Below are 26,873 nucleotides of genomic sequence, written 5' to 3' on the forward strand. Positions count from 1 at the left end.
CATGCAAGCTGGAGGTTCCCTGTCGAACATTAATATGCTCTTGGAGCACACCCAAAAGGATAGCGTTTATGAAAAGAATAAATCCCCAGGAATCAATCGGCAAGCTTGCGATACCGCTCTACGGAGCTCGAATGGCAGAAGAAGACAAGAAGCAGGTGGTGGTAGAGAAACGGCGAAAAGTCATGTTTCCAAATTCAATGCTCATCTAACCGGGTATTCACAGGCTAAAAAAAAATATTGGTAGTATTCGAGCCGGTAGGTGAGCACGACGATGTTGCGGTATGCTATCCCAGGACGTAGAAGATTGCTACTGGGGGAAAAGAAAATGCCAACAAAATTAGTCAAATGATGTGACGATCGTACCAATAATGTGATTACTGCGCTAAACTGCGCCACAATTCTTAGCCGGCTACATCCTACCTTTCACCAAAATGTAAGGAATTTGCGCCAACATTGCGCCAACCGGTAATTTCTATTCACGGAAACTAATAGCGCAGGCATCGCTACATTGGCAGATTGTTACAGTAGACTTGTGCGAAAACTCTCGATTATCACCTCGAGTAGAGTGCTATTCCATTTTTTTTTTTCGTATCTAACCGTGACGGTCCTCGGACCTCTTGCTCGTCATTGTTCGAGGTCTCTACGCGCGGGTTAGTTGGCTCCGTTGAGTGTGCTTCTCACCGTCCACCAGTGTACTGCGGAGAAGCGACACCCCCAGAGTTTTTATTGTGAGTATACGCATCTCTCTTCGCTGGAGGAAAAGGACCTCTACACAGCGTTGGGCATTTATTAAAATAAGCGTACCTAGGCGAAATTTTATGTCGCACCCTACCTTGCAGTAACCTGGCAAAAAAAAAAAAAAAAAAAAAAAAAAACGAGCCTAGTATGTATAATATTCAATATATGATATTATATGATGTATGATATTTTATATATGACATATAATATCGTATATATAATACATATTAAAACCGCGATTAGCATATATGATAAATTTTCCCAAACAAAATGGCGATATCCTGATGAGTTGCGTTCGTAGTTGTTCGTGATTTGCATTCGAATTCTAGATTTAATTAATGATATTTGGGTATAGAGAGGTTATTTACGAATAACATTTATTAGGTGCGGCTGGGCAGCGCCAGAGGTTTAATTTTTGTGTCCTTATCACCTTTATGTTGGCCTCTGACTGTTTGAGAGTAGTCAATAAAATGTAGGATAAACCTAATTAAATAGTGTTTATTAAATAAATGGAAGCTTGGAAATAACCTCAACAAATTCAGCTGATCTTTTTTTTTCTCTGAGAAGACACATTTATAGCTTACGCGCTAAGTTTGCACAATCATAAGATAACATCAAGACAATGCGTTTCTCCCTCGCTGACAACCCCAAAACAGAAGTGCCGTTAAAAATGCTACATTGGTCTGAATTTATCGATGTCGTACTCACCGTTTCAGTCTTGAATTTAGTCTTCGCATTCGCAGACTTCTTGAGAGGGTAGGTCTCACGTATTGACTACTCCAATGTGCGAGTAAGTAATTAAAAAAAAAATGTAACGTCAAGACAGCACTATACCCCGTTCCACTTTAAGTCCGACCACAGCCGACGATCCGATGTGCAAAAACGGTTCCTTAAAACTCTCTAATCAAGCAGCACCGAAAGTGCATCGTCAAGGCACTGTCACGGCGCTGCTTTACGTGCGAGTTCATGCAAATGCATACACACACACACACACGCAAAGCCCGAGCACCGAATGGATGGGCCGAAAGGCCTCTTGAAATCCTCTACAAACCGAATCACCCCTCGAGGGCGAAGTGTCGGCGGCCTGTTTCGAGAATGGATCGAGTCACGCTAGCCGCCAAAGTATAGATATCGTGTGCACGGCGAAAGAAGAAAACCGTGAAACCAACACCCACGTGAAAGAGAAGGAACCGTGGCTTTTTGTGGGATTTCCAAACAGCGACTCCCCAGGGAACCGGTCCGCTAGCGACAGCACGCGGTCCATCCGAGGTTGCCGTTATTAAAACGTGCAGCAATGAGTTTCGAACGAGATAGCATCGGTTGACGTCGAGCCATGAAACCCACTCGATAATTAATACGCACCATTTGATTCGCGCGAGGCTCTTAATATCTGGGACCACCGCTTTTGTGGGCTTTATATCCTGTTCCCGGACTAACGGCCTTTCTCTCGATGGGGCTGGCACAAAAATAGAATGATAAAACGACGTCGGCACCTCACTATATGTCGGTAAGCCGACTAAACGGGGCGGGTTTAAGGATCCCTGTCCCAACAAATGCGCTGCGATATTTTTGTTTATTGCATGATTGTCTTACTACAGTATGTGTGACTCAAGTGTGTTTGTACAAAAACCACAAAATAAAAAAAAATAAGAATTAGTAGTAGTGTTAGAAGAGGAGGAGTAGGCAATGGGAACCACCACACCAATGGACGGGACCGATTTTAAGATATTGATCTCTGTGTTGCATGGTCTTTTTGTTGTTCTAATTGTTTAATTCTAGGAAGTATGATTAGCCAGGAATGAACTAAAGTTTCTTGCGTTCTTGATGTTTCCTAAAAGACTGCCTAAAAATCTGTATTTTCGTGTTTTTTTTTTTTTTGTTTTTTTTTTTTTTTCGCAACACAAAAGTATATATCGTTTCGGATGGTCTTTGTTCCGTCCGGGGGCAGGCAGCATCACTTAGGAGGAACCTTACGGTGCGCTGTCAAGTAGAGTGCAGAGCGCTCGCTCGCACTTATTACTTCAGTCGCCGGACTGGAAACGAACGTCGAGGGTCCAGCCGAAGAGGCCCTCCCCATTTGCTCCTTCCGGGGAACACTTCCATCCGTGAAGACTCGGTGACGCACAATGCCGGCCGAGGAACAGTCACCGACGGACACGAACTCTTCCGACTTCATGAAAGCCGCTAAACGCGCGCCACTCGCGGGTACGCACGGAGTGGAATTCAAAAGACGACGGACGCTCAGGGAAAAAACAAAACAAAAAAAGGAACAACGAAGAAACAAACTTATGTGGTGGGAAGGGGAGGCTGTCCTGTTCCGTCGGGGGAAAAATAACCTTCAAGTTGCCCTCAGCAGACCCCAGCGGGTATCTGCGCACCGCGCAGTATATGTACACACACGCGTACACAACACACGTCCATAGGAGCATCGGAGAGCCGCACATCTCGGCGTACAGACGCACGGCGGCCGTGGTCACGGGGTTCAGCGGAGAGCACGGTTTTCTCAGCGTCGACGACTGCGTTACAAATGCCTTTTTTTTTTCTTATTTTTATTTCTTCCTCTACCTCCGCGCTTTTCTCGAGATGGAAAAGTCACGAAAATCCACGAGTTTCATTTTTTTTTTTTTTTTAAGGTAGGGGAGACGAGAAAAAAAAATCGTACGCCGCTCAGTTCATGGAGGTCTTGCGGCGTAAATAATCGCGCTTGTGCCCTTTCGGCGCTGCCGTGGCAAATGACAGCGCGATTTTTTTTTTCTTTTTTTTTTTGCCAGGCTTTTCCGCCGGAGTTCACATTTTCCGTCAATGCCCGGTTGTTCTGGCTGGCCCTCCCCCTCCTTCCATGGGGGAAAGATGTTCACGAGCCAACCAAAGCGGTAGATTTGAAAAAAAAAAAAAAATGAAAGGTGACTTTTTAAAGATGTTAACGAAACAAAATATTAAATAAGAATTTACGACACCGCACGGCTGAAATGGTTATACCGGCTATACCCTAGCCCGTCCGCTTTTTGAGCAGTTCTATTTAGTGCTGTTTCCCTACCGACTCGCCTTCATTTCGCCATAGCAGTGAGCAAAGCAGGAAGAAAAAAAAAAAACGCACACTGAACATTAAAGCAAACGGCCGGTCGGTGGCATCCGTCCCGCTTGTTGTTCTCTCTGTTTTGTTCCATCGACGAAACCGCAGGTGAACACCTCTCTGACAAGCGGTTTGTGCGGGAGCCTGATTGCCACGGCTACTGCGGCAAAACAGCGACTGCTAGCAGCGGCAACCTTGGCATGTACTTTGGTGCGATAAATAACGCGCTCTCTTAGTCTACCTCGTTGCGTCGAATTGCCGTCTTTTTGGCGCGCCCCCAGCAATCATGCGCACGAAAGAACGCGCCCTTCCACACGAGTCCCGCTGTGTGTTTGCCTTCGCTTTTCTTTTCTTTTTTCTCGCGCTCTTTTATATATATATTTACGTTTATAAAAATGCTTTCGAAGGTACAGTAAGCTAGGCTCTTAGCCCAAACTATATACATTGACTCTATTTTTGAGTGCGTATGGTGTTTTAATCAATCGTTCGCGGGGCTTCTATACTTTAGTGGCCGGAAATCGCTATTTGACTATGTGCCCCTGCTTCGCAACTTTGTCATACGTAGTTAATGTATGATATGACAACTGCACTCTAAAAAAAGCTCGTGCGTCTACTTTCTAAACATATGTTTAGACCAAAAAACGTAGTCTGAGTTGTGACATTAAGCAGTGCGAGCGTGACGTTTTGCATTGTTTAGCATCTTAGACTGCGTTTTTTGGTCTAAATATATGTTTCGGCATCGTCATTCGCTGAGCTGCCTCCCTAAGTTGCAGTAATTGGCTCTTTTTTTTAGAGTGGACGACGTCCGCACGTTGTGTGTGTGTGTGTGTGTGTGTGTGTGTGTGTGTGTGTGTGTGTGTGTGTGTGTGTGTGTGTGTGTGTGTGTGTGTGTGTGTGTGTGTGTGTGTGTGTGTGTGTGTGTGTGTTTTGTTTTCTTTTTTGTGAAAATTTAATTTATGTTAGAGGTATATCCATAATGGTCGTCCGCAGGCCTACCGGTTGACACGAGTGGAAGAGGTTAAAGTCATTTTATTAAGGATATTTTCAAGGACAAGTCGCAACTAGCGACGAGGCAAACCGCGATGTTTGCCTTGGGCCTGCGCTTCGCAGTATCAGTGAACCAGAAGCGAAGGTCACCGACACACCATCGGCTGAAATGACCTCCCCGGTGAATCACAATGACAGCGAATGATATTAGTTCAAACCTTTCTCGCGCCGTTGAATCGTTGTAGAGCATGTAACACACATCCCATTCATTCTTTGAGTTGGAGCAGTAAGTCATAGATTATGATGCCAAATTGTTCACTCCATCATATAAACAATTGAGCTCTCTTGAAAGCCTATAAGTCGGTTGCTCTCGGGAAGGGGGCGTGAGCGCGTCCGCAAGACGCGACCATGTAATGCTGGCTGCACCATCCACGCGATACAACCATAAAATCGGCGCTGTAACGTCCGGTTATGCGCGAGCCACGTTCGAATACACGCGTCTGTCAGCATCTGCCTATGTCCTTGGTTCACGCGGAAAAACAAAGCACCTAAAAAATGTATGCAGCTCGCGGTTTTAGCGTCCCATCAAACATTCTTTTCAGCTTTATTATTTGTAATGTTTTTCTTATTTTTCTTTTTTTTTCTTTTTATTTATAGTCTCTGTGAGCAAGATGTTTCACTTTACGTGATAGAGAAGTCGAAGGTACATGCAAAAGCATGTTCCCCTGAACGATGCTCGCACCAACCTTGCACTGTACGAGCGCGCGTGCTTGGCAGGGACATTGAAAAATACGAGCTCGCCACTGTAGCCTCTGCTAAGCTGGCACTTATAATAAAACTAAATATAAAAATAAAAAAAAAACCTGTAGCGGGGAAGCGTACTGACGCACGTTCGAAAGGCGAACCACAAATATTCCACTTTGCTCGTCTGGAGCGCTGCTCAAAACTTGAGAGCTACGGGCCTATCCTCGACGAATGTGTTGAGCCGGCATCATCAGAGGCCATGGTTGGGCCCTGTCTTACGTGGAAAGGCTATCGAAGGTCCAAGCGCTGGAAAAGCCCCGCGAATTCATTGTTCGCCCGAGCACTCGAGCTGAAGGAACTTTCTAATAACACGCGGTCGCCGCATTTAAAAGTTAAAGCCTCGTATAAACACAGAAAAAAAAAAAAAATAACTGCGATTGCTTATCCAACAACTCTGGTAGCGTGAAAAGAACGTAATAGAAACACTCGTTTACCCCTAAGAGCTGAAAGTGCGGTGGGGGGGGGGGGGGGGGGGGGGGGAGGGGGGGCGGGGGGGAGGGGGCATGATTATTTGACGAAGATGAACGCGTGTGACTGGTCTAATGAGCAGCTTCCAACACACTATCAGCTCACGGGGTGAACAGAGTAGGTATAACGTGCGCATAGCTGCAAAAAAGCGCAGCTATGGAGGCCAGTGGCAAAGGACAATGCCGTGTGCACGGTACCCAAACCAATGCGGAAAGTACCAAGCACACGTTTTCCCCAAATTTGGAGATAACCTTGAAAAACTGGGGGATGGGCGCTTGTAAGGCCGCGGTCCCACCGCTCAAACGTCGTACGAAAGACAGTCTGCAGACACTCTGTCTGAGGTCTTCCTTGTGTGACGGTCACATTGGCCAGACAAACACTGTCTGCGGACATGTATGAAGCGAACGTGCTTCTAAGATGCGTCGTGTCTGCGGCGAACAACGCGTCTCTCGCCCGATGTGCACGAGCAGCGCGACGGCGGCTTTAGGTCAAAGAGCAAAGAGGGGGCACATGATAAGGTAGGCTTTAACGCTTTGCACCGGGGCGTACGGAGAAGCGGTCTGACGAGGAGGAGGCGCACCTTGATTAGCCACGTGTTTTTTTACATTCGTGCGCGAACGAGGCAAAAGCTACAAGCACAAGCATGTTTGCCCCGACGAGCGATGCTTGTGGTGCACGAGCTGATGTGCTCGTCGGCAATGACGCCGAAAGCTTTGCTGAAAACCCGGCGCTCGCTCTTGTAGCTTCTGCTAGAAGTTTGGAGTGGGCGCTCGATATATGTCCTTTTCCTCGGTCATTTCAGACGTAGCGGGTCGGTGCTCACTTTGACACGCGGGCGCATGCTCTCTATTTTACGGCAATGAAAGCTGATGGCCAAGCAGCGTGAAGATCGCTCATCCTACTTCGTGAATGATTGACCTCTCGATATGTTTCCTTCTTGCGGCTCCCTAGGAATAAAAAATAAATAAATAAATAAAGATGTCAGTTTCAGTATGGTTTATAGCTGACAAAATTAGGATTACTCCAAGGGCAGAGATCTAGCCAAGCACTACTGTCTCACATGAATTATTCACATGCCCCTCATCTTCATAGGAAGTTTTATATACACGCATGTTTGACAACGTAGACAAATGAATTCTTTATAAAATATTTGGCATTGCCCTCAGAGTGCCTTAACCATCTTTTTAACTGCCTTTCACGTTTGTTTGTTTTTGTTGTTGTTGTTGCGGCTGTTGTTGCTTTTGTTTGTTGTCTTCCTCTCAGCCACGATCGGCATCTGCGTCCCCATCGCCGTATTTCTTATCCCGCTCGTCGCGTTCGTTCGTCAAGCTGAATCTCAAAGGACCCTCTCGGAAATAACGCCCACTTGGGAAAGTACGGGAAAGTGCACCCGTACGTTTTCTCACTTGCGCTTGTCTTTCTAGCTATTTCTAACAGCCTATACGACCGTGCGGCTTATCGACCCAAAAGATCGGTCCCTGTCAGACATTTCTTTCGCGGATGCAGATTATACATACAAAAACGGAAGCACACAGACGCGTGCCGACACAAAAATTCATCCCGAAACGAAAGGAGACGCAACCCGTTAGACAGTATCCGGCAGCGCGGATCAAACGTTTGCCAGGCGTGCGCACCGCCTCGCCTGACTCATCCTGCTCTGCCCATCTCAGAGGTGAAGGTCCCAAAGCTCGGTGTACGCCGGGCGCGCAACGCTCCGCTTGGCAGCTGCCCGCAACCCTCAATCTCACACCTCCCGCCCACACCGACGACGGCGCGCTCTGCCAGCGCCGACGCGCTAAAGACGGGGTCGCGTCTTCAAGACCGCTCCGACGCCCTATAATAAGCCACTCCGTCGCGCGCCGGCGCCAAAGTGCCTCAGACATCGGCAGAAAATAACGGACTGCGGTTGACATTCGTCCCGGGCGTCTGAGAGGTCAGACAGCGTCGCATGTGTCCGTTAAATGCGCTCTAACCTTAAATTAAACTCGCGCCGTTTATCTAAAGTGCAAACCGTGAAACTAAAGAGGGAGCTGTCTTTCTACCGTGGGGGCCATGTGACGCATGCGGCGAAAAGTATTCGTAGCTCTATAGTGCGGCAACATGGAGGATATAGTCGGAGTATTGCGTGGCACACGCTGTGATGCAACTATTTCGATACGTGGAGGAGCGGCGAACCGATCTCTAGTTTTGTTTCATGGGGTCGCCTGAAGTCTCGGTTTGGCTAAAACCTTAATTCGACTCAAGTTGTTGTATGCCTAAAGTGCTTCGGCCAGACTGCCGTGTGTCGCGTTTTGTTCGTGCCGTGTACTCGTGCTCAAAAACTCTGAGAACGTTAAATAAGCACACTCTCACCCACATTTTTTTTTTCTTTTTTTTAACGCCCCAGTCGCGTCAGCGATGCGTGACGCATGACCGACAAATATACACCGCCTCACAAATGCCTACAGTGCAGACAAAGGCACAGGCGCAAGATGCTTTGTTTGTACCGGAAGTGCATAGAAAGCATTTTTAACAGCCACGCGATGGCGTATATAGGCAAGTATACAGCGATGCGATGGAGTATAAGTATACACATCACCGGTGGCGACTCTGAAAAGAAATGTGTGGGTTGTATGTGGGAGGCCGTCAGGACCAAAGTGGTTTCTGATGCCAAAGCCACGGCCCCAGCACCCTCGTGCTCATTCTTTCTAAACCACTTTCTCCGACAATTGTTTTTTATAAGTAATACAGAGGTGGGATTTGAGCAGAGTAGGTTACAGTTGGGATAGTAATATAACACCGACACAATAAAAAAAGATGCAAACAAATTGTAGAATGGAAAAAAAAAAAGAAATATCGAACAAACACTTGTACTGAAATAGGAATGGTCATGCAAGAAAGGATGCGAATAATGACAACGATGGCTGTAAAACTAATTATTAGTTAAGGTTATTCCAGATCACTTACTGTTCTCAGGAGAAAAAAAAAAGGATACTTGAAACAGTTAATACGCCAGCGAAAATGAGTTATTGTTAGTTGCCTCTGTTTGGTGGCATATCCTGGAGGGAAATCAGTTATTTCAGAGATGTATACTTTAAAACGTCCAACAGGAATTTTAGTAAAGAATAGCGATTTTTTTTTTAACGACGTAAGTTAACTGGTTAAAAGTTCAGTTACAGAAGTACGTCCAAATTTATTGCAAATAAAGCGAGCGATCCTCTTTGTTCACCATCAAGTTAATTAACGTTTATCATAGAAAAATGGTTCAAATAATAGCAGCGTAATTTGACATTGACTGGACAATAGCTTTATATGCAAGAAGACGCCCGGAGGTGGTATTAACACCCTTCTGAGAAAGAAGAGCTTTCGAGAAGCATTAGATTTTACGCAATCAATGTGTTTTGTCCAGGTAAGGTTGTGAAACATCAACAGTTAAGGCTACTCGTATTGTGTTACTTAAGAGAGAAAGATAGTAATTGTGGAGTAAACCAATTTTAATTAATCTTGTTTTGTTTTGTAAGTAATTACCATAAAAACCGTTTTTTACGTAGCTAATTGACATTTCTAATTTCTCAACCCAAGCCGTAACTTTTTTTAAAAAGCACTGTTCAACAATAGTCGACCCGAAGCACTACCTCTTTATGAGTACATTATACAATTCTTGGTTTTCCTTTGATCTCGGATTATATATCATTAATAAACAACAGGCAAAGGAAAAGTCTCAATACAGAACCCCGTGGAACGCCAGAGTCAACGGACAGTCTGGCAGGACAATGTTCGCCAGAAACAACAGTGTTGACGGTTTGAAAGGTACAATGAAATTGCACAAAATGTGTGTTTTTACTAACCCAAAAATATGAATAGGAATATATATCAAATATAAAATATGAATATATAAAAAATATGATTTTTATGATAAATTTACCCGAAAGACTTCGTAAAGTCCACAAAACTATCAGTCTGTTTCCTATTTTCTATTGATGAGGAAAAATCGTGCGCAATTTTAATCAATTGATACAGTGCTTTATATGTTTTATTAAATGATAACTCGCTTTTACGTCATTGTGATCGGAAAAACACTGCTGATTTTTCTTCTCTCTCTCTCTCTCTCTCTCTCTCTCTCTCTCTCTCTCTCTCTCTCTCTCTCTCTCTATATATATATATATATATATATATATATATATATATATATATATATATATATATATATATATATATATATATATATATATATATATATATATATATATTAAAGAAAAGCTCTAGTTGAAAGTTCGTAATACCCTCGCTTCCTACCTCCTCGAATTAACAGAAATAATTGTATAAATTTTCTCGACCGAGTTGTTGCCTGTCGTAGTCCGCGCCATCGCTCCGCTCTCGGGAGCGAGGTCCCCCGTATGCTTAGCGATATCCTGACGAATTAAAGAGGAAGATAAGGCGCGCTGTCGGAGGCACCGTTGCCGCGGGGATTTCGTGGAGAAAAACGCAGCCACGAGCGGATGTCCGCGGGCAGAATAAAACGGCGTGTTATTGCAGCGATTGCTCGGTCCATACACTCGGAACCTTCGACCACCGCGTTGTGAACTCGATTCTCGAACGCTGTATTATTCGTGCGCGGCGAGCGTTTCTTTTTTATTATTTATTTTCCTTTTTTGCACGTTTCCTTTCTACGTAGGAAGACAAAACGAAATACGCGAGTACGGTGACGCAACATCTAAGATGGTAGAGAGAAGAGACACCTCGCTGCATTTTATTTCCGGTCTGGGCACGAATTTGAAACGCTGCGTCCCGTTTCCTGCGTGTCCCCTCCGGGCTTACGCAGGCCGTCTCGCAATTCGCTTATCATAACCAACTTCACTTCAAATGCGAGAGTAGCAGAAGTTACAAGAGCGAGCTTCCACGCGCGCTCGTGTCGTGCAGACATGGTTGAGGGCAACATGCTCGTAGAGGAGAAGATGAGACCTGAGCGAGGAGCAGGCGAAGCTTCGCTTTGATCGGAGGAAAACAGTGTGTAGACTGTAGAGCATATGGCAGCCATCCTTCGCGCCTACCCACTATCATTCCAATAGACCATTTTCTATATTACCCAAGCATCAAGGAGAATGCAGGGATTGGTGTTCCACGCGCCACACGCGCACGCCTTCCCCGTATAAAAGATTCGAAGTAAATAACCGAAATAAAGCGTTCACGAACGCACGTGCAAGATACAATTTGTTTTGGGTATTTTCTTTAGAAAGGTTACTACTGCCTGCACCAATCCCTGCATTCTCTTTGATGCTTGGGTAAAATAGCAATAAGTCTAACAACTCTACCGTGTCTAAGGTCCGTTACACACCTGCTGCCAGGCCCCTCGCGCTTACGGTATACCTACGCGAGGCGCCGACGCCAAGAACCAGACAACGCTCAAGTGTGGAGGCGAGGATCGCATGGCGTCAAAATCAGAGTATCCCCGCGGCAGGCGCTTCTGTGCGGTCAAGAAGACGGTTCTTATTTTCGCGGTGCTGGGGGCCAGGCTGACCCAGTTCAGCTGGGCCGATCGGACTCCACAGCGTACGTGCTCGCAGAGGGGCCGACGAGCGACGTCGGGCGGGAGAGAACCGGTCACGCCGCCTGGCCGCGTCCGGTCCATGAGGTGGGGGGACGCGAGGCTCGGCGGCGCGGGCGGGGGAGCGAGCCCCAAGCGCGTCGCGTTTTTTTGTGCTTGTCGGAGGGCCGTAACGGTCGGCACTGCAGACCCCCGCCGCCCCTCCACCTTCGGCGGTGGCGGCGCGCGGGTGTGCAAACATCCGCGCCCGACCTTATCAGTCGCCGAGCTGGCCGGATAGTTCCTTTCCTGCCGCCGCCAGTCAGGGCCCATTAGCGGGGAGCGGAAGGGCTGTCCAGTGTCGGACGCCCCGCACGAGCGCGTGCCCCGTGACGTCGCCGGTTCGGACCCTCGAAAGAGGACAGAATGCATGGATGGCTTCTTGTTCGATTACCTGCCGGAGAGTTTTCGGTAGACAATGGTCGTAATTAGGATGCCCCGATGCTCTTGTCCCCGTCTGCCTTTCGGCCTGGAGACGTCCATTGTAGTACTATGCCTCCGACACCGCTGCCAGAGCGTGACAAAACGAGAATTTGAGGGGAAAAAAAGAAAACAATTAGGGGACAAAAATGGCGGCAAAAACACTGGTCACCGTTCGGAGCCCGTGCTAACGGATGCCAGTGCGCGTTGTGGGGACTAAAAACAGAGGGGCACTAGAGGGGATTTCGTAGAGGTGCGATATTATCCCATTTTTGACCACGAATGGAATTGGAATAGCTTCCAATACGAATATTTGAAATTTAAATTGAATTCAGCATGATTACTTTAAGAAGCTACGAGTAGAACTATTTCCTACAAAGTGTACATACGATGAGAGCAAATTTAGTATATGAGAAGCCCTTCACATACTTGGCTGAAGAAGAAGTCCCTGATAAGGTGAAGTGGGTAAAATATAAAGTAACATGGCAAGCAAAGCGACGACTAATTTATTTGTTCGGGTATAGATTGAGGTGTTCTTGGAAATGACTTTTGAAATCTACGGTCAAAATTTAATTACAACCGATGAAGGTTGACGTACAATAGTGAGGAAACTTTCCAGGACCATCGACCCATGAGACAACCGGACCATCGACACGTCTGCCGTTTCTCCTAGAACGCCGGTACAAAGCAGTGAAACATGACGCGCGAGCGCTCATGCAAAGCTGTGATGCTTGACACCAAAGCGTCGTTGCTAAGCGGTGATTTTCGCAACTTTTGAATCTTCGACAACGTCGAACACTTCGAACGGTAAAAGTGTGCTGCGAATCGAATCGAATGCCAAGAGCAAGTCGTTCGCTTCCTTTGGAGGGGTTCGGTAACTCCTGCTGGAGAGCAGACGACTTGCTCTCCGCGTACTCAGGACTACCGACACCATCTAGAATAATGAAGGCCTCCTAACGTCCCACTGTCCCATCCCAGTCGGATGGCGTCAAGTCAGCAATTGGACCCGAGCCCGATGCCAAGCGTCCTTCGACGCGTTGATTGGACGCGAGGCACAGCCGAGCGCTGACGCAGCACTCGTATCCAATCCGCGTCTTCGCTCGATCCCACTCCGATGACGTAAAGATTCTATGCAGAGGCTTTGCTTATTTTAAGTGATGTCGACGCTACTTGCGAAAAAAAAAAAAGTTTCTGAGAAGAGTATAAAGTGTGCCATATCGCCATCACGCGCAATCCTTATTTATAAAGTGCAAGGTAATGTCGAATAAACAAATATAGGATTTTCGCCTCAGCAAGCAATACAAACCAGAAACGAGAAATAAGGCTCGTCTTTTACGACCATTTAGCTAAAGTAAGAACGCACTTTACAACATATAACACGCAAAATAATGAGCCTCGAAAAGAGACACCTGCAGAATTCCCGACGGCCAAGAAATGCTACAAAAAAAAAAAAAAACACCAAGATTATTGAAAGATTTGGCTTTTTCAGCACGCCTCGAATTTTTCTATGAGGATCAAAAGTTATTCGTCGACGCGTCGACGTCATAGTTTCTTTAGTTTCTTTAGTTTTAGTCTTCTCTATTTAGCTTCTTTTATGTCTCATAGGATATAGTTTTGTAAGTCATCGTGTGCTTTAACTTGTGTATTTTTGTTATAATACCGTGACTATCTTTGCTTTGTTTGTTTGTATGTATGTGTGTGTGTGTTTGTGTGTGCTTGCGTGCGTGTGTTTGATAGAGAGAGAGAGAGAGTCATTCATGCAAAACTGCCAGTGTGGGGGAGCCTTCGGCTTTGTCAGGCTGTCGATGTGACAGCTTTTTTTGCACGTGCATCATGTAGTACTTATTGCTAATAAACGCTATTCTTTTCTTAAGGGGGGTCTTTCATGGGGTGCAAACTCAATGTACGCGCCGTAGGCGTTCTTTCTTTGCATCGTTTATCACCCTGGCGAAAAATGCTGAGTCACTGAACTGTGGACGCATGCGCAGCGTCTGATATTAACCAATCATAACCAGAAAAGGCCCAATGACTTGCGCTTTACACGCTGCTTGATTGGTCACATTAGCTCGTAGCGTGGGCTGAGTGTGTTTTTTTCTTGTTTTTTTTTTTTTCATATTAAAAAGCTAGGATTGGACCATAGAGTTATTGACCCCGTAAGTGATGACGTCACAACATGGCGTCTGGGTCCAAACAAACCGTTGCTAGGGGCGTTGCTGTGGACTAATGCATGGAGACTCCACCTAAGGCTAGACTTTTGCTTACAAGTAAGTAAATAATTTTTTGTAAGCAACCTAACTTCTTGATATCTAATTACGAAGATGTTCGTGTCGTCTCAGTGTCGTATTGTAACGATGAAAGCCATTTCAGAAGTATTACACTCAGTTTTGCTTTGGTAGCAGACGACACGATAGGTTCGCTGGCCTCTGTTGCAGCGGGCGTCTTCATTGAATTGCGTCGGTAAACGAGCGACAAAAACAAGTGCATCGCCATGGCCGTAGAGGCATCCGCAATGTACGTTTTTTCTGTGAAGAACCCAGCTTAGTTCAGAGGGATGAAAATGCCGTAAAATCAAACCACGCCATGCAGATCAGTTACGACGACGAGCTGAAGTGCATTACCGGCGTAGTGCAGGCCGGCATGAGAAACAAATCGTACGCCGTCGAGGTAAGTAGTTTGTTATTATTATAATTGAGGTTGTCAGGTTATTAAAGAATTGCATGTCTATCGCCATTTCGCGCTATCTTTTTTTCCTTGGTGTACATCAAATAGTCTGGATGTGCTCTTTTGGTGAAGATCTCTATCGAACCCGCGATGCGAGTACAATCTGTAATAAAGTCACCTTATGTTTTTGTTTTTTTATTCAGTTCTTTTGCGATTTGGGGTCTTGCGGGACTCTGAAGGAACAGCAAGAATTTTTCTCCACGCGATGGCTACAACCAGGTACGAAGCACCCTCCCATAGCCGAGTCCGCGAACAAAGTTTGGGATCTAGACCGAACGCCTGAAGTGCTTTTCTCACGGGTGCAATGCGATATTTTAGCAGCCGATCAACTCGATCGACTCCAGGACTTTCGACAAACCACATTTTTGCATCGCACCCCACTATGAATTCTTATAAGCGTCTGAAACTCATCATATTTCAAACAGATGCAATATCAGAATATCGTCTTTCTTCAGCCGATTCAGACGCCGGCGCCGGCTTGGCCGGCGGGCGTGTGGCAGACGGCATACTTCTTGCATTCGTCGTCTGCTGCAGGCATCTTGAGGACCGGAAGTTGCAGTCGTAAATATTTCAGAAACAAGCGATTACCGGCACACTTCTGTCGAAACATATATGACATTCAAGCTTTCTATATCTGTGATTTTTAGAAGTTTAAATCCTACTCCCGATTTTTGAACGGTGGGGTTTTCGTAGTGAAACCTAGCCACATGTATTTGTCCATAATAACGACCCTAGCAACGGTTTGTTTGGACCCATGACGTCACACTTAGAGTCAATTATAATAAACGCTAGAGGCTCAGCTGGCGCTAGTGTCTACGGGACTTCCGGTTGCAAATTGAAGCAGACAGCATGCAGTCTACTTTTCCAGTCTTCCTGTGTATTCCTATGGGAAAACACGCGTGAATTTTGTCTCGTCGCCGGAAAATAGCATGAATAACGCTTGTTATTTCGGTTGTACCGGATATTATGCACCTTTATTACTATTGTGAAAGTGTAATTGCTTTAGTTACAGCATTTTTCTTTTACCACTGAACGATGTTAAACTTCGCTATATTTCAGGCCCAAACCTCTGTTCCATGGCAGGTATGTAGAAACGACCGACGATTCAAAGCAAAATAACGATCGAAAGGAATGTAGAGTGTGTTAAAAGTCCGACAGCATTCTGTTGGTGCTTATATATTGCTAATATGCCTGTCCTCTTACTATATGAAAATGACCCCGTCGTGCATCTTTACGAGTTGCTAAAAAAACGTTCGAAACGTAAAGAATAAAGTGCGTGGGCTACGAAAGGTGTGTTTTCTTATTATTTCCTATATCGAGCAGTTTTTATCGCGCACCTGTTCTCTGGCTTCCCCCTGTTTGCAAAGATTTGGAGCGTGCGGGTGATGATTTGAGCACAGACCAAGAATCTTCGCACATATTCATGAGCAGAAAGAATAAAGCAGTACTTATTTATTGCAAATCGAACTATATTACGTGACTTTCAATTAATTTATCCTCTGCAAGCACAATGAGTTACTTATCCAGTGTTACTGCGTAGTTCTTGCCGTCTCTTTTGGTTTTCCACATGTCCTTCGATCGTTTGGCACGTATATCCTTCATGTTGGAAAGTGCCGACGCCGTGTTCGCGCTAACAGTGTCCGACAATGCACATAAATACATGTACCGAACAGTTTTAGCACCGTTTTTCATGCACAATGCACATAAATACATGTACCGAACAGTTTTAGCACCGTTTTTCATGCCACGATTTTAAAATAAAAACGCCATAACTGACCAATTATTTTATCTGCATGACTGGGAAATGTTCTAATGTGCCTAGTAGGTACGAAGTGTTCGTGATATTTGCTCTTATAATCGAGCGCAGAGAGGAAATGCACTCGCTTTTTTCCATAGAAATACATTACCGGAAGTCAATTTCGGACTGCTTGCTGTCTGCTTCAATTTGCAACAGCACACTAGCGCCAGTTGAACCTCTAGCGTACATTATAATAACTCTATGGATTGGACACCTAATTGATGAATGCTTTAATCGCGATTAACGTTTTCAACCGGTTAATCGGTTAAATTTTGACTAATAAAAGGTAAACATTCAACGTTTTTACCACGCACACGTGGACGAGTAGACTTATATGAAGGCTAACATTACTTGAGATATTGACATAAAGTAAACTACAGAGGCGAAATTTGTAACTCCAAACAAGTGGAGAATGGAGAAGGTTATACGTGGCTCGGCCACTACGACGCCGTGCAAGCGTCTGTTTAACGCAGTAGAAGGCATGCGGACAGTGAAGGGAGTTCGCTATTGCCGGAGAATATCAACGATCATATTTGCTTCTGCGGCTGAACTAATAACATGTGAGTGTTGGTGTCGTTTGGCGATTCTCAACTACACTTCAAGGTTGATTTAAAATTCGAAATTGTACATTGCGACGTTCATCACAAATTTAGCAAAAGCAAAAAAAAAAAAAAGTTTTTTTAAATTAATATGCATGGCATTAAACAAAACAGATTAATCGAATAATTAATCGATTAAATGGTGGCGATGGATAGGGTTGAAATTTTTAATCGACGCCCAGCCCTAAAAAACGCAATCAAAAGTTACCACACGCCCCTTATTCTTATGTACATCTCAGAAAAGGTGAGCAACGGGATGTTTGCCAGCGCCTTTAAAGGAGCAATGCAACAATTTTTGTACTTTGCGCAAATACCACTAACAACGAATCCCTGACGTTAATGACCTATCAAACACGCCTGCGTTTTTCACCACGCGCAGTGAAAGTCGAAGAAAAAAATAAAGAAAAACGAGCAGCGTTCACTCCCTCAACTGTAGCGAGAACAAGCGGCCACGTGATCTGGAGCCGATTATATGCCGCCAATGCTGATCAGAGCCACGCGATGGTGTTGGCAAAGCACATGACACGCGCTGAGTTTCAGACATTATTAGGGGTGAACCTCCTTAGGGTCTAGCCTTGTCCGTCCATCCGTCCGTCCGGCGTCCGTGCTCACATAAAAAGAAAAAAATGTTTGCGCAGTCGACAGGATTCCAACCTGTACGGGGTGACCCCAATGGATTTCTAATCCATCGCCTTAACCACTCGGTCACGACTGCAGGACGAGTAGGGGGCTCTAAGATGGGGTAGTAGTAACTCAAGAGCTGGGATTTCTGTCATGGATGAAACGTTGCATGTAGCCACTCAACGTCTATACAGGAGAGGGCGCTGCGGTCAAAGGCGTATATAATCGCGTTAAACTTTGCATGCATTGGCTCAACGTTTATAGACGAGAGTGCGCCGCGGTCAAATGCTCAACTGCGTATATAACCACGATCCATACCACACATACTCTTTCTGACATGGACCGTTGACTTAAGCGGTGGAGATGCGTTCCCACGGCTTGTAGCGGATCCAAACTGATCCGCTAGAAAAACCACTGGCTCTGCATTTCACGACCATAGGCAGTAATAATGAAGTCGAAACGCAACCCGGAACTCAACACTACCTATGAGCAATAAAAAAAAAAAAAATCAGCACCATCAGCACTACCTATGAACAATAAAATCAGTATTATCAGCACCACCAGAGCTTCGCCTCAATCAACATCATTCACCACGTGGAGATACGGTCATTTTTTATGGTTCGGCTATTGCCGTCATTGCAGCGAGTGGACAGGGGCAACTACCCGAATGCTTGTCAGGCTATTGATTATCACGAGCCCAAATCGGGTGCTCACGCAATGCTCGGGTCCAATCTACGATTCGCATTCAAATATCGTCACCTGGGGAATACTGCGATCCCCCATCTACGTCATCAAGTTTTGCGAAGGAGAGATTGAAAGAAAACGCTCGCTTTTGTTCTTGAAATTACACCGCAACAATGCAGTTTCCTGGTCAGTGCACGTTGCACATGCGATTATACTTGGGTCCCACTACCGCCACTAAACTCGTGTGGGGTGAAAAACATTCCAAGCGAATATCGTTGCACGGCCCCCTTAACATGTAAAAAAAAGAAAAAGAAAAAAAAAAGGCCACGCGTGCTCATAAACAGAACAGCAGAGCATGTCGGTTAAACATTTTTCTTGGTTTCTTGAACGCAAAGGGGCAACAACGGCAAAAAAGAAAACACGTCTGTGTCTGTCGTGTTTTCTGTTTGTCCCTTGTTGCCTCTTTGCGTAAAATAAAAAAAAAACATGCTTGTCATTTTTCATTTCCTAAGGATACCCCCTGATTGAGGTCGCGCCGTAAAAAGACAGTATCAAAATCCACTTTAGTATGAAAGTCCCTCATCATTTATTAACTTTTTCATCATATATTGAAAACTTCCGAGTCATCTGAAGATAGACAACTCGAGTGACTATCCAAATCAGAACCGTACTCGAATGTCTTATTCGGCAAAATTGGAAGTCTGAAATTTTGCACTCGCCTAACAAGTAAATAAAATTCGACATGGCCAATGTTTAAACGCAGAAAGATCGTTTTTTTCTTTTGAGACTCCAAAAATAGCGACGTTTAGGATATCGGCGCTCTATTTCGCGGGTTTCTTGGGAGCACCGCCATTATGGTGCTTAGAGCAAAGCGGGCGCAATAGACCGTTTCAAAAGTCCGCGCCAACGCCTGTCCGCCATTGCTTGATCACGTGCTCTGGGCGTCTATTGGACACGAGGGAGACGTCAGCGTTCGGCGAGGACTCGGATCCAATCACGCACTTCGTGTCCAAGCTATGGCGGCCGCCAATGTTGCCTCATTAAAAAGGGTCTATTGGCGATCCTATAAGACTCGAAAATGCGACTTACTGGGCTGGAGATACGGTGCCAGGAAGCTCAGGAAATGGGGAGTTTTAGGAAAACGTTTTTGTACATCCGATAAGGCACGATGGGCCCTCCGGTGCGAACTGCGCATGCGCTAACGCAGAAGACACGCGCATGCGCAGTTCGTACCGGAGGGCCCATCGTGCCTTATCGGATATGCAAAAACGGTTCCCTAATACTCTCGAATATCGTTTTCCCCAGTCGCAGTCTGTTTTAATAGTCCTAAAGGAGGGAAAAACCATTTGCTGCGATTTCTCACAAAGATTCGGATAGCTGGCAACAATGATTGTGTGCACCAAGATGGCTCGAGTGTCGCAACTCTAAGAGCAGCTTATGCTCAAAACTGCTCCAAGCCAATTTTCTTTTTTTTTTTTTTTTCCTTTTGTTGAGTGGTTCTGTCTTGTGTCTCATTCGAACGCGTTCTCGTGCGAAAGACACGCCAAAGGAAACGACGCGCTCGAGCAAGTGTAGCTTTTGGCAACGCCTCTAGGAAACTCCTTGACGACGTAGCACAAAAAAAAAAAAAAAGGGGGGGGGGGGGGGGCGGCAACTTAGCCAGTGCGTTTTTTTATGTTTAAAACATTTAACTAAGAAACTTCACATGGTAATGGTGCAAAACGTAACGCACTTTCGCGAGAATCAGGCTGGTTTCCTCCCTATCGTTCTCTCGACTATCAAGTCATCGCAAAATAACAACAACAAAAAAGTGGCCATAAGTGCCAAAAAACAACACGCGTATAAGAGTGTGAGTTGCCGGATACTCGAGTCTAGAAATACCCGACGTGACTAACGTAACAGCTTTCCCTCCGCCTACTCTTCTCGGTTCAGTTATTTCCTAGCAGGAAACTAATCCAAACTTTGTCGAGATAAAAGAGACCACCGAAAAAAATAAGAAAAAAAGTTTCAATGAACGCCGGACTCGCTTCAGGTGCCCATTTGAAGTTTATAAATATCCAAACACAATGCACCGAGACAACAACAAAGAGAAGCGACCGCAACTATAAAAAAATCCAAAGACTCCAGCGACGTAAACCTCCGGACCCGCGGCACTGCCCCAACAAAAGCAGCACGATTCGGCGATCGAGCCTTTTGCGTCCAGAGTTTACGACGTCTTAAATGGCAGAATCGCCGTCCGACTGCTTTCTAGGCCGCACGTTTTGGAGACAAGAGACGGGACCTTGAAGAAAGTAAACGGCAGAAGTATATACACCGCGGCGCAAATATCAGGCCGGGGAAGGGAGCGAACGGGAGCGCACACGCGGCCGGCTCACGATGCACCGATCTCTTATCTATTGTGGCGGCAGCTCTTGCGGCCACGTTCTCTGATGCCCGGCCTCATCCTGCACTCCAGCCAGAGGACCCCGCCACAATGGCCCCACCGCCGCCGCTGCAGAAAATAGGGGGGATGTCGGCCCGTCCACGCTCTACATTCGCGCGCCGTCCGCAACATTACGGTATAGCTCCTCCGAGCCCGAAACGAAGCGTATCGTGATATAATCCCAACAGCCGGGAGTCCGTGTATATCCTACGTAACAACAGAAAGGGAGCTCGCTCAACCGGGCATGTGGTACGGGCGCTTTCGTTTCGGAGAACACAAAGCGTGTCACAGTCTTGATACGCGTGAAGAGCGTACCTCTGAGGCGATTTGTCGTATAGCCTCCGCAGAGACCCTGTCGCGTGTCTGGCGGCACTCGAGAGGGGGTGCTGACCCTTTGACAGACCACGGACGGTGTCACGTCTGGCGGCGTTCCCCGCGTATATACACCTGCTGCATGCGTACGCAACGTATTTCGTTACCGTCTCGCGTAGCTGCCGACCCCCGGGACGGGTCACGTTGTAAACCGTGCCAAGACTCTTGCGACACCTGTACGAGAGGCAATCAACGCGCGGGGCGAGAACCCCCCCCCCCCCCCCCCCCCCCAAGTAAAAACGAGGCTAGCTAAATGCCGCCTAAACAAAGGGGTCGAAAGAGCAGCGCCTAATAGGAAGGTAAAGAAGGCAAGTGGAAGAAAACCGTTCCCGGGAAGCAGGGAATTGTTCTGCGAAAGAGAGTCGGCGTTGCGCAAATCGCGAAGCGCGCTCGCGGGTCGTTGCCTTTCCGCTACCTGGACAACGCGTCCCTTTGGCGGGTCCACGCGGGACCACCGACCGGGTCAGTCTGGCACCGTGGCCGACCCGCGCATCGAGGTCAACGGCGAAATTGCGTTGGGAACCTCGACGACAGGCGACAACGCGAGTGCCGACTCGACAGCCACCGCGTGCTTTTCGCTGCTGGTGCGTCACTGAGCAGTCTTCGGAGTACCGACAACAAAACCTTGATTGGCTAAACCCGAAGAGCGATAACACGAACACGTGACGGTGCACGACGCGTAACACCTCCAGTCATTTGCCTTTCCGTGACATCGTTAAATAAAGAAAAAAAATTAAGAGAGTGCAGTTGTTTCCAGCGGGAACGTTAAGCAACTATCACGGAGGTAACGACAGTACTTTGGGCGATTTATGGCGAGAGCCACCAGAACGCGTAGTGGGTCATCTGTAGCCACTCCAGTGGTTCGTATGTCGCGGTGGCGTCACTATACGACAACACGCCCGTGGACGCCCCAGTTTAAACTAGAGATCAGATATCGACGTTAACGCTAAAGAACCCATGCCCCAGAGACCTTTTCAAAGATCTTTATCTGCAATCAGACCACCAAATTTGATTGCGATCGCGAGGACGGCTCCTCATGACAATGCGACGGTAGACGCGCTTCAGGTGGACTCGCACGTTAACGTTGTGGTGGCTTCCTCAGTGAGGATGCTCGGCATTGTGTTAAGAATTACGCGAGAGTTTAAAATAGTGTCATCTGCGCTTGTGGCGTTTAATTGCTTTGTCCACTCAAACTTGGGTTTGCTTCTATACTGCCTAGAAGTCACTTAACTCTTCAAAAGCTAAGGGTATTGAAAGAGCCCAGAGACGTTTTATTTGTTTAATATATGACCGATACCTCGGAAAGAAATATTATGACAACAACTGGCTGCTGAGTAAAATAGATATGGACCCACTTTCCGAAAGAAGAGATATTCATTATTTGTTATTTTTCACAAACTTCTAAACGGCCAAGTGTCATGCTCCAATTTATTTTCCACCGTAACCTTCATTTTGCCTTCTTGCTGTTCGAGGTCAATATGGAACTGCTTCCTGTTGGTGGGCGCTCCCAGCTTTCGCTTGTCACCCGGATGGAAGTTTTGGTATAATGGTATTTCTTCACCTTCAATTAACATGTTCATGTCTTTAAGCTATTAAAACCAAAAAAAAAAAACCAAAAAAAACTTAGCAATGTCAGAATTGTACTATTTTTTTTATTTTGTATTTTGAGTGTATGTTAGTGCGTTTGATGTGTGTACGTATGCTTCTTCGTCTGTGTTGTGATGCACCACCGGGAAGGCATGTTGGTCATGGTGGGTGTTATTAAATGAACATAAACATAAAAGTGTATCCCCTGGTAACGATGCCCAGCTATCCGGCAAAGGCCATTTTCACCTGTCGCGTGAAGTCTGCGTAATGCTCCAAATATAACTGGCGTTCTTTCTCTCTTAAACACCTTTCCGTTCAAACTCCAACTGACTCTGCGATTACGTAGGCCGTGTCAGAGTCTTCGCTTCCTACATTCTTCCCACTCCCCCGCTGTAGTCAGCCGACCGTTAAAATTTTCATGGTTCAAATGACCTCGTGAAGAGACGAGCGCTCCGCCAATTTTAATTGCGGCAATTATCGGCGCGATTGTGACCGGAAGCTCGCTGAAGCGCCGAAGCAAAAATGCCAGCGGTGTGACCCGCGACACGGCCTCGTTCGCAATGCTAAGCATTTGCTTTTCGAGTTCCGACAGTTTGACCGCGCACTAGCCAGGGTCACGCTCGTCGCCTATCGCCAGCGGAATCTGTAACTCGAGGCCTTGGAGCCTGCCAAGTGCAGTCCTTGCGACATCCGCGTACCGCCGAGGCGCGTAAATGCATGGCCATGCCGACCTTTCGAGACCCCGATGAGCTGTTTGCATCATTACACTTTGGTCTTTTCTTTGACGAGAACTGGAGAGGCGGGGATATATGTGGGCGTGGTAGTGGACAAACCCGATCTAAATCTACGCTGGTGACATAAGATGTGACGTCACTGTTTGTGTTTGCTGCGCGAAAGAATGGCACACTGTTGTTGGTTCTATACAAGCGCGAGCTAGCCCGCGCTTCTGGCTTGGAGACATGCATTTCTACCGCGAGCGTTCGTTCTGCGAAAGAACGCTTCAAAGTAGCGACATCGAGCCCCCGTGCTTGTGGCATTGCCTGCAGCCTCACAGAGCATTGGCGACGTGCGCGATCCAAAGCGTCGCTGTGGTCGGCCTTCCACCATTGGCCGAATGCTGACTATGACGTCAGCAAATGTTTGCTGATCGACAGAAATAAGAGGAATGTAAGATATTCTATTTTGACGGTGTTGGCAGTGTTGGTTTCAGAGCGCAATGTTCTCAAGCTTCCACCATGCTAATTATAAACACCGTCAACCTTATTGTTCGTAAGGTAATGACGTCACGAGAGGAAACCATAGGAGGGCGCCACCAAAACATCTCGCCGCAAATAGTTCTGTCCAGAGAAAAATTGATAACGGGAGGGGTGTGGACCTCCACTACGGGGCAAGCCGCCCGGTTATAGGATAGGGAAACCGAGAATGGTTAAAAAAATAGCGTGGAAATTGACGGGGATGGAGGGGGTCGATATATGGTTATGGTAAAAAGTATCTCTTTGTCAGTGCACCCTCGGTTTCCGTGAAAATAGTAACTGAAAAAAAACTGTGAAATCTAAGGGCGTGCACGCAATTTCGACTACTAAAGTGACTCTTTCCACTATCTATATCAGAGTCACGTGAATGTCCAAACACCTTAGTGAGCTCATTTGGAGCTACGGCATATATAACTTTACAGTAAGACATGTGCATTTATGTAAAGTACAGATTATATTGATGCAAGGAAGCAGATAAATACAAAAACTGTCGGACCCCTTGTGGATCGGCAAAGATGATGGAGGACCCCGTTCGTGGTGAGGGGAAGGGACAGGTATAGGGTAATTATGATAATAATTTAATAAATGGATATAACTAAGGGCTAGTGAGAAGTAGACTTCTCTCATTGACATACACACGAGAAAACTCACTCGAAAATTGAAACGTTTCTTCTCAATCCGAAAAAAAATATTTTTTTTATTGCCGGGCTTGACTGATGAGACAGGGCTTCCCGGACCACTAGAATGCCTTCGCGGACCCAAAAGGGTCCCCCATTTGGGAACCACTGCTCTAATGCATGAAATGCTGTGAAACACCCTGGGACCAACATCACCTAGAGTTATCTAGGAGGCTCTGCTAGGAGGGGAAAGGGGTGGGGAGAGAGACCGGAGGAGAGGGGTGGGGTGAGGGAATCGGTGTGTCAGGTGACGTATATTTTCCCACGAAATTTAGCGGGGAAACTGAATGGTTGTATAGGCCACATGACGTCAGGTCACGTGACGTCAGGTCACGTGACGTCGTTTTCCCCGCTAAATTTTGCAGGGAAACAGTATTGGTGTCTAGGTCACAAGACGTTAATTTCCCCCACTAAATTTAGCAGGTAACTGAATTGGCATATAGGTCACGTGACGTCCATTTCCCGCTAAATTCAGCGGGAGATTGTCTCAGGTAGTTTACTTCATTTGTGTCCAGTATTTCGACTCTCGACTGTAAGGCCACTTTTGAAAAGAGTCCTTTTCCGAGCGCCAAGGGTTCCGCCACCAAAGTTGGCCCTCTAACCCAGGTTGCGAGACCTTCACCTAGACTTCAACGAGCTGCAAGACCTGCCCCAAGAGCTGTCCTCGATGCGCCACCTGAGGTCCCTGAGCGTCAGCGGGAACCGCTTCACGCGTCTCCCCGACGTGCTGTCTCGGCTCACGGGACTCGAGTCTCTCCGCCTCGCCGGCAACGCCATCACCGAAACCCCACAGCTGGCCCTGCCGAACCTGCGACGGCTCGACCTACGCGGAAACCACATCAGAGGCCTCGCGGATTTCTCCAGGCTCCAGGTACACGCCCGGGTAGACACGAATGACCCGGAACGCCCGACATGGGGAAAGGTCCCCCCTTCGTGATTCCGTTCACGACATGCGCTCATCGAATCTGCCGGCAAACAAACACGCACCGACGCGAAAGACAACAATCGTAAGCGCGGTAGACGGTTCGGGTCGTCGAATAGAGCCGGCAAGGAACCGGCTTGCAATCGAGCCGCACAATCGGTTCCCAGGAAGCGAGCGCGGCAAGAAACAATAAACCCAATCGAGTCGAAAGTTAGCCACGCTGTTTCCGCTTGAACCTTTGATGTATACCTTCGGTTTCGACAACCTTTTTCTTTTTTATTAGTATTTTTCTTTCTTCGTTCTTTTACGATGGTAACTTCCGTAGTTTTCCATCGGGAGGGTATTGCTTTACGCGAGACCGCGCTCCGGGTCACGTCAACGAGCGTTTTATGGTCGGGAGCCCTACGACGATGCTCGCACGAACCCTTCATATTTTTCTCTGGCCAGAATTTGCACTCCCTGGACGTCAGCTGGAACCAGATCGAGAGTCTGGTGCTGCCGACCACCGACCGCCTCCGCCAACTGGACTGCTCGCGGAACCAGCTCCAAGACCTCTGTCTTCCCGGGAGTCGCCTTCACACGCTTTGTTCTAGTCACAACCGTAAGGCTTCGTGATGATCCTCTTTCCAAGTTTGTGTGCGGCGCAATCGAAGGCTCGGCGCAAGAGCGTAGCTCTGCGGGTTGCTTTCTTCGCACGAGCGCTTACGCAAGGCGTGCGCTTTATAAGGACGCGTGCTCGCGCTCATACCTCGTGCATAGCTGTACAAATCTATACATGACTTGCACGTAACGTTAGCGTACCATATGCTCGAGGTAATTTCAAATATCTATATATATAAAGTAAATCTCACGTGACGTCAATTTTCCCGCTTAATTTAGCGCGGAAACTTCATTGGTGTATGGTTCACATGACGTCATGTTACGTGACACTAATTTCGCTGCCAAATTTAGTGAGGGAACTGAATCGGTGTACAGGTCACGTGACATCGATTTCTCCACAACATTTACGGGGAAATTGAATGGCTGTATAGGTCACGTGACCTATACAATCAATAGCAGCACGATCGTCGAAACGCCATTAGTGCGTATACCAATAGATGCCGAATTTTCTGAGACAGAAGCGCAGTCTCCCACCACCGAGAGGACATGCAACGTCCAAGTATT

General features: G+C 46.7%; 1 protein-coding gene across 1 annotated transcript in view; it reads left to right on the forward strand.

The window, feature by feature from the left end:
* LOC8030870 (PH domain leucine-rich repeat-containing protein phosphatase 1) overlaps window positions 1–26,873 on the forward strand; it is a 41,065-nt gene that overhangs the window by 3,767 nt on the left and 10,425 nt on the right. The window contains exons 2-3 of the mRNA XM_029993236.3: window positions 25,394–25,658; window positions 26,157–26,310. Coding sequence (XP_029849096.2) covers window positions 25,394–25,658; window positions 26,157–26,310 — 419 coding nt within the window. The remainder of the gene's footprint in view (window positions 1–25,393; window positions 25,659–26,156; window positions 26,311–26,873) is intronic.

Source organism: Ixodes scapularis, unplaced genomic scaffold, assembly GCF_016920785.2.
Source record: "Ixodes scapularis isolate PalLabHiFi unplaced genomic scaffold, ASM1692078v2 PGA_scaffold9__187_contigs__length_104089568, whole genome shotgun sequence".
Lineage (NCBI taxonomy): Eukaryota > Metazoa > Arthropoda > Arachnida > Ixodida > Ixodidae > Ixodes > Ixodes scapularis.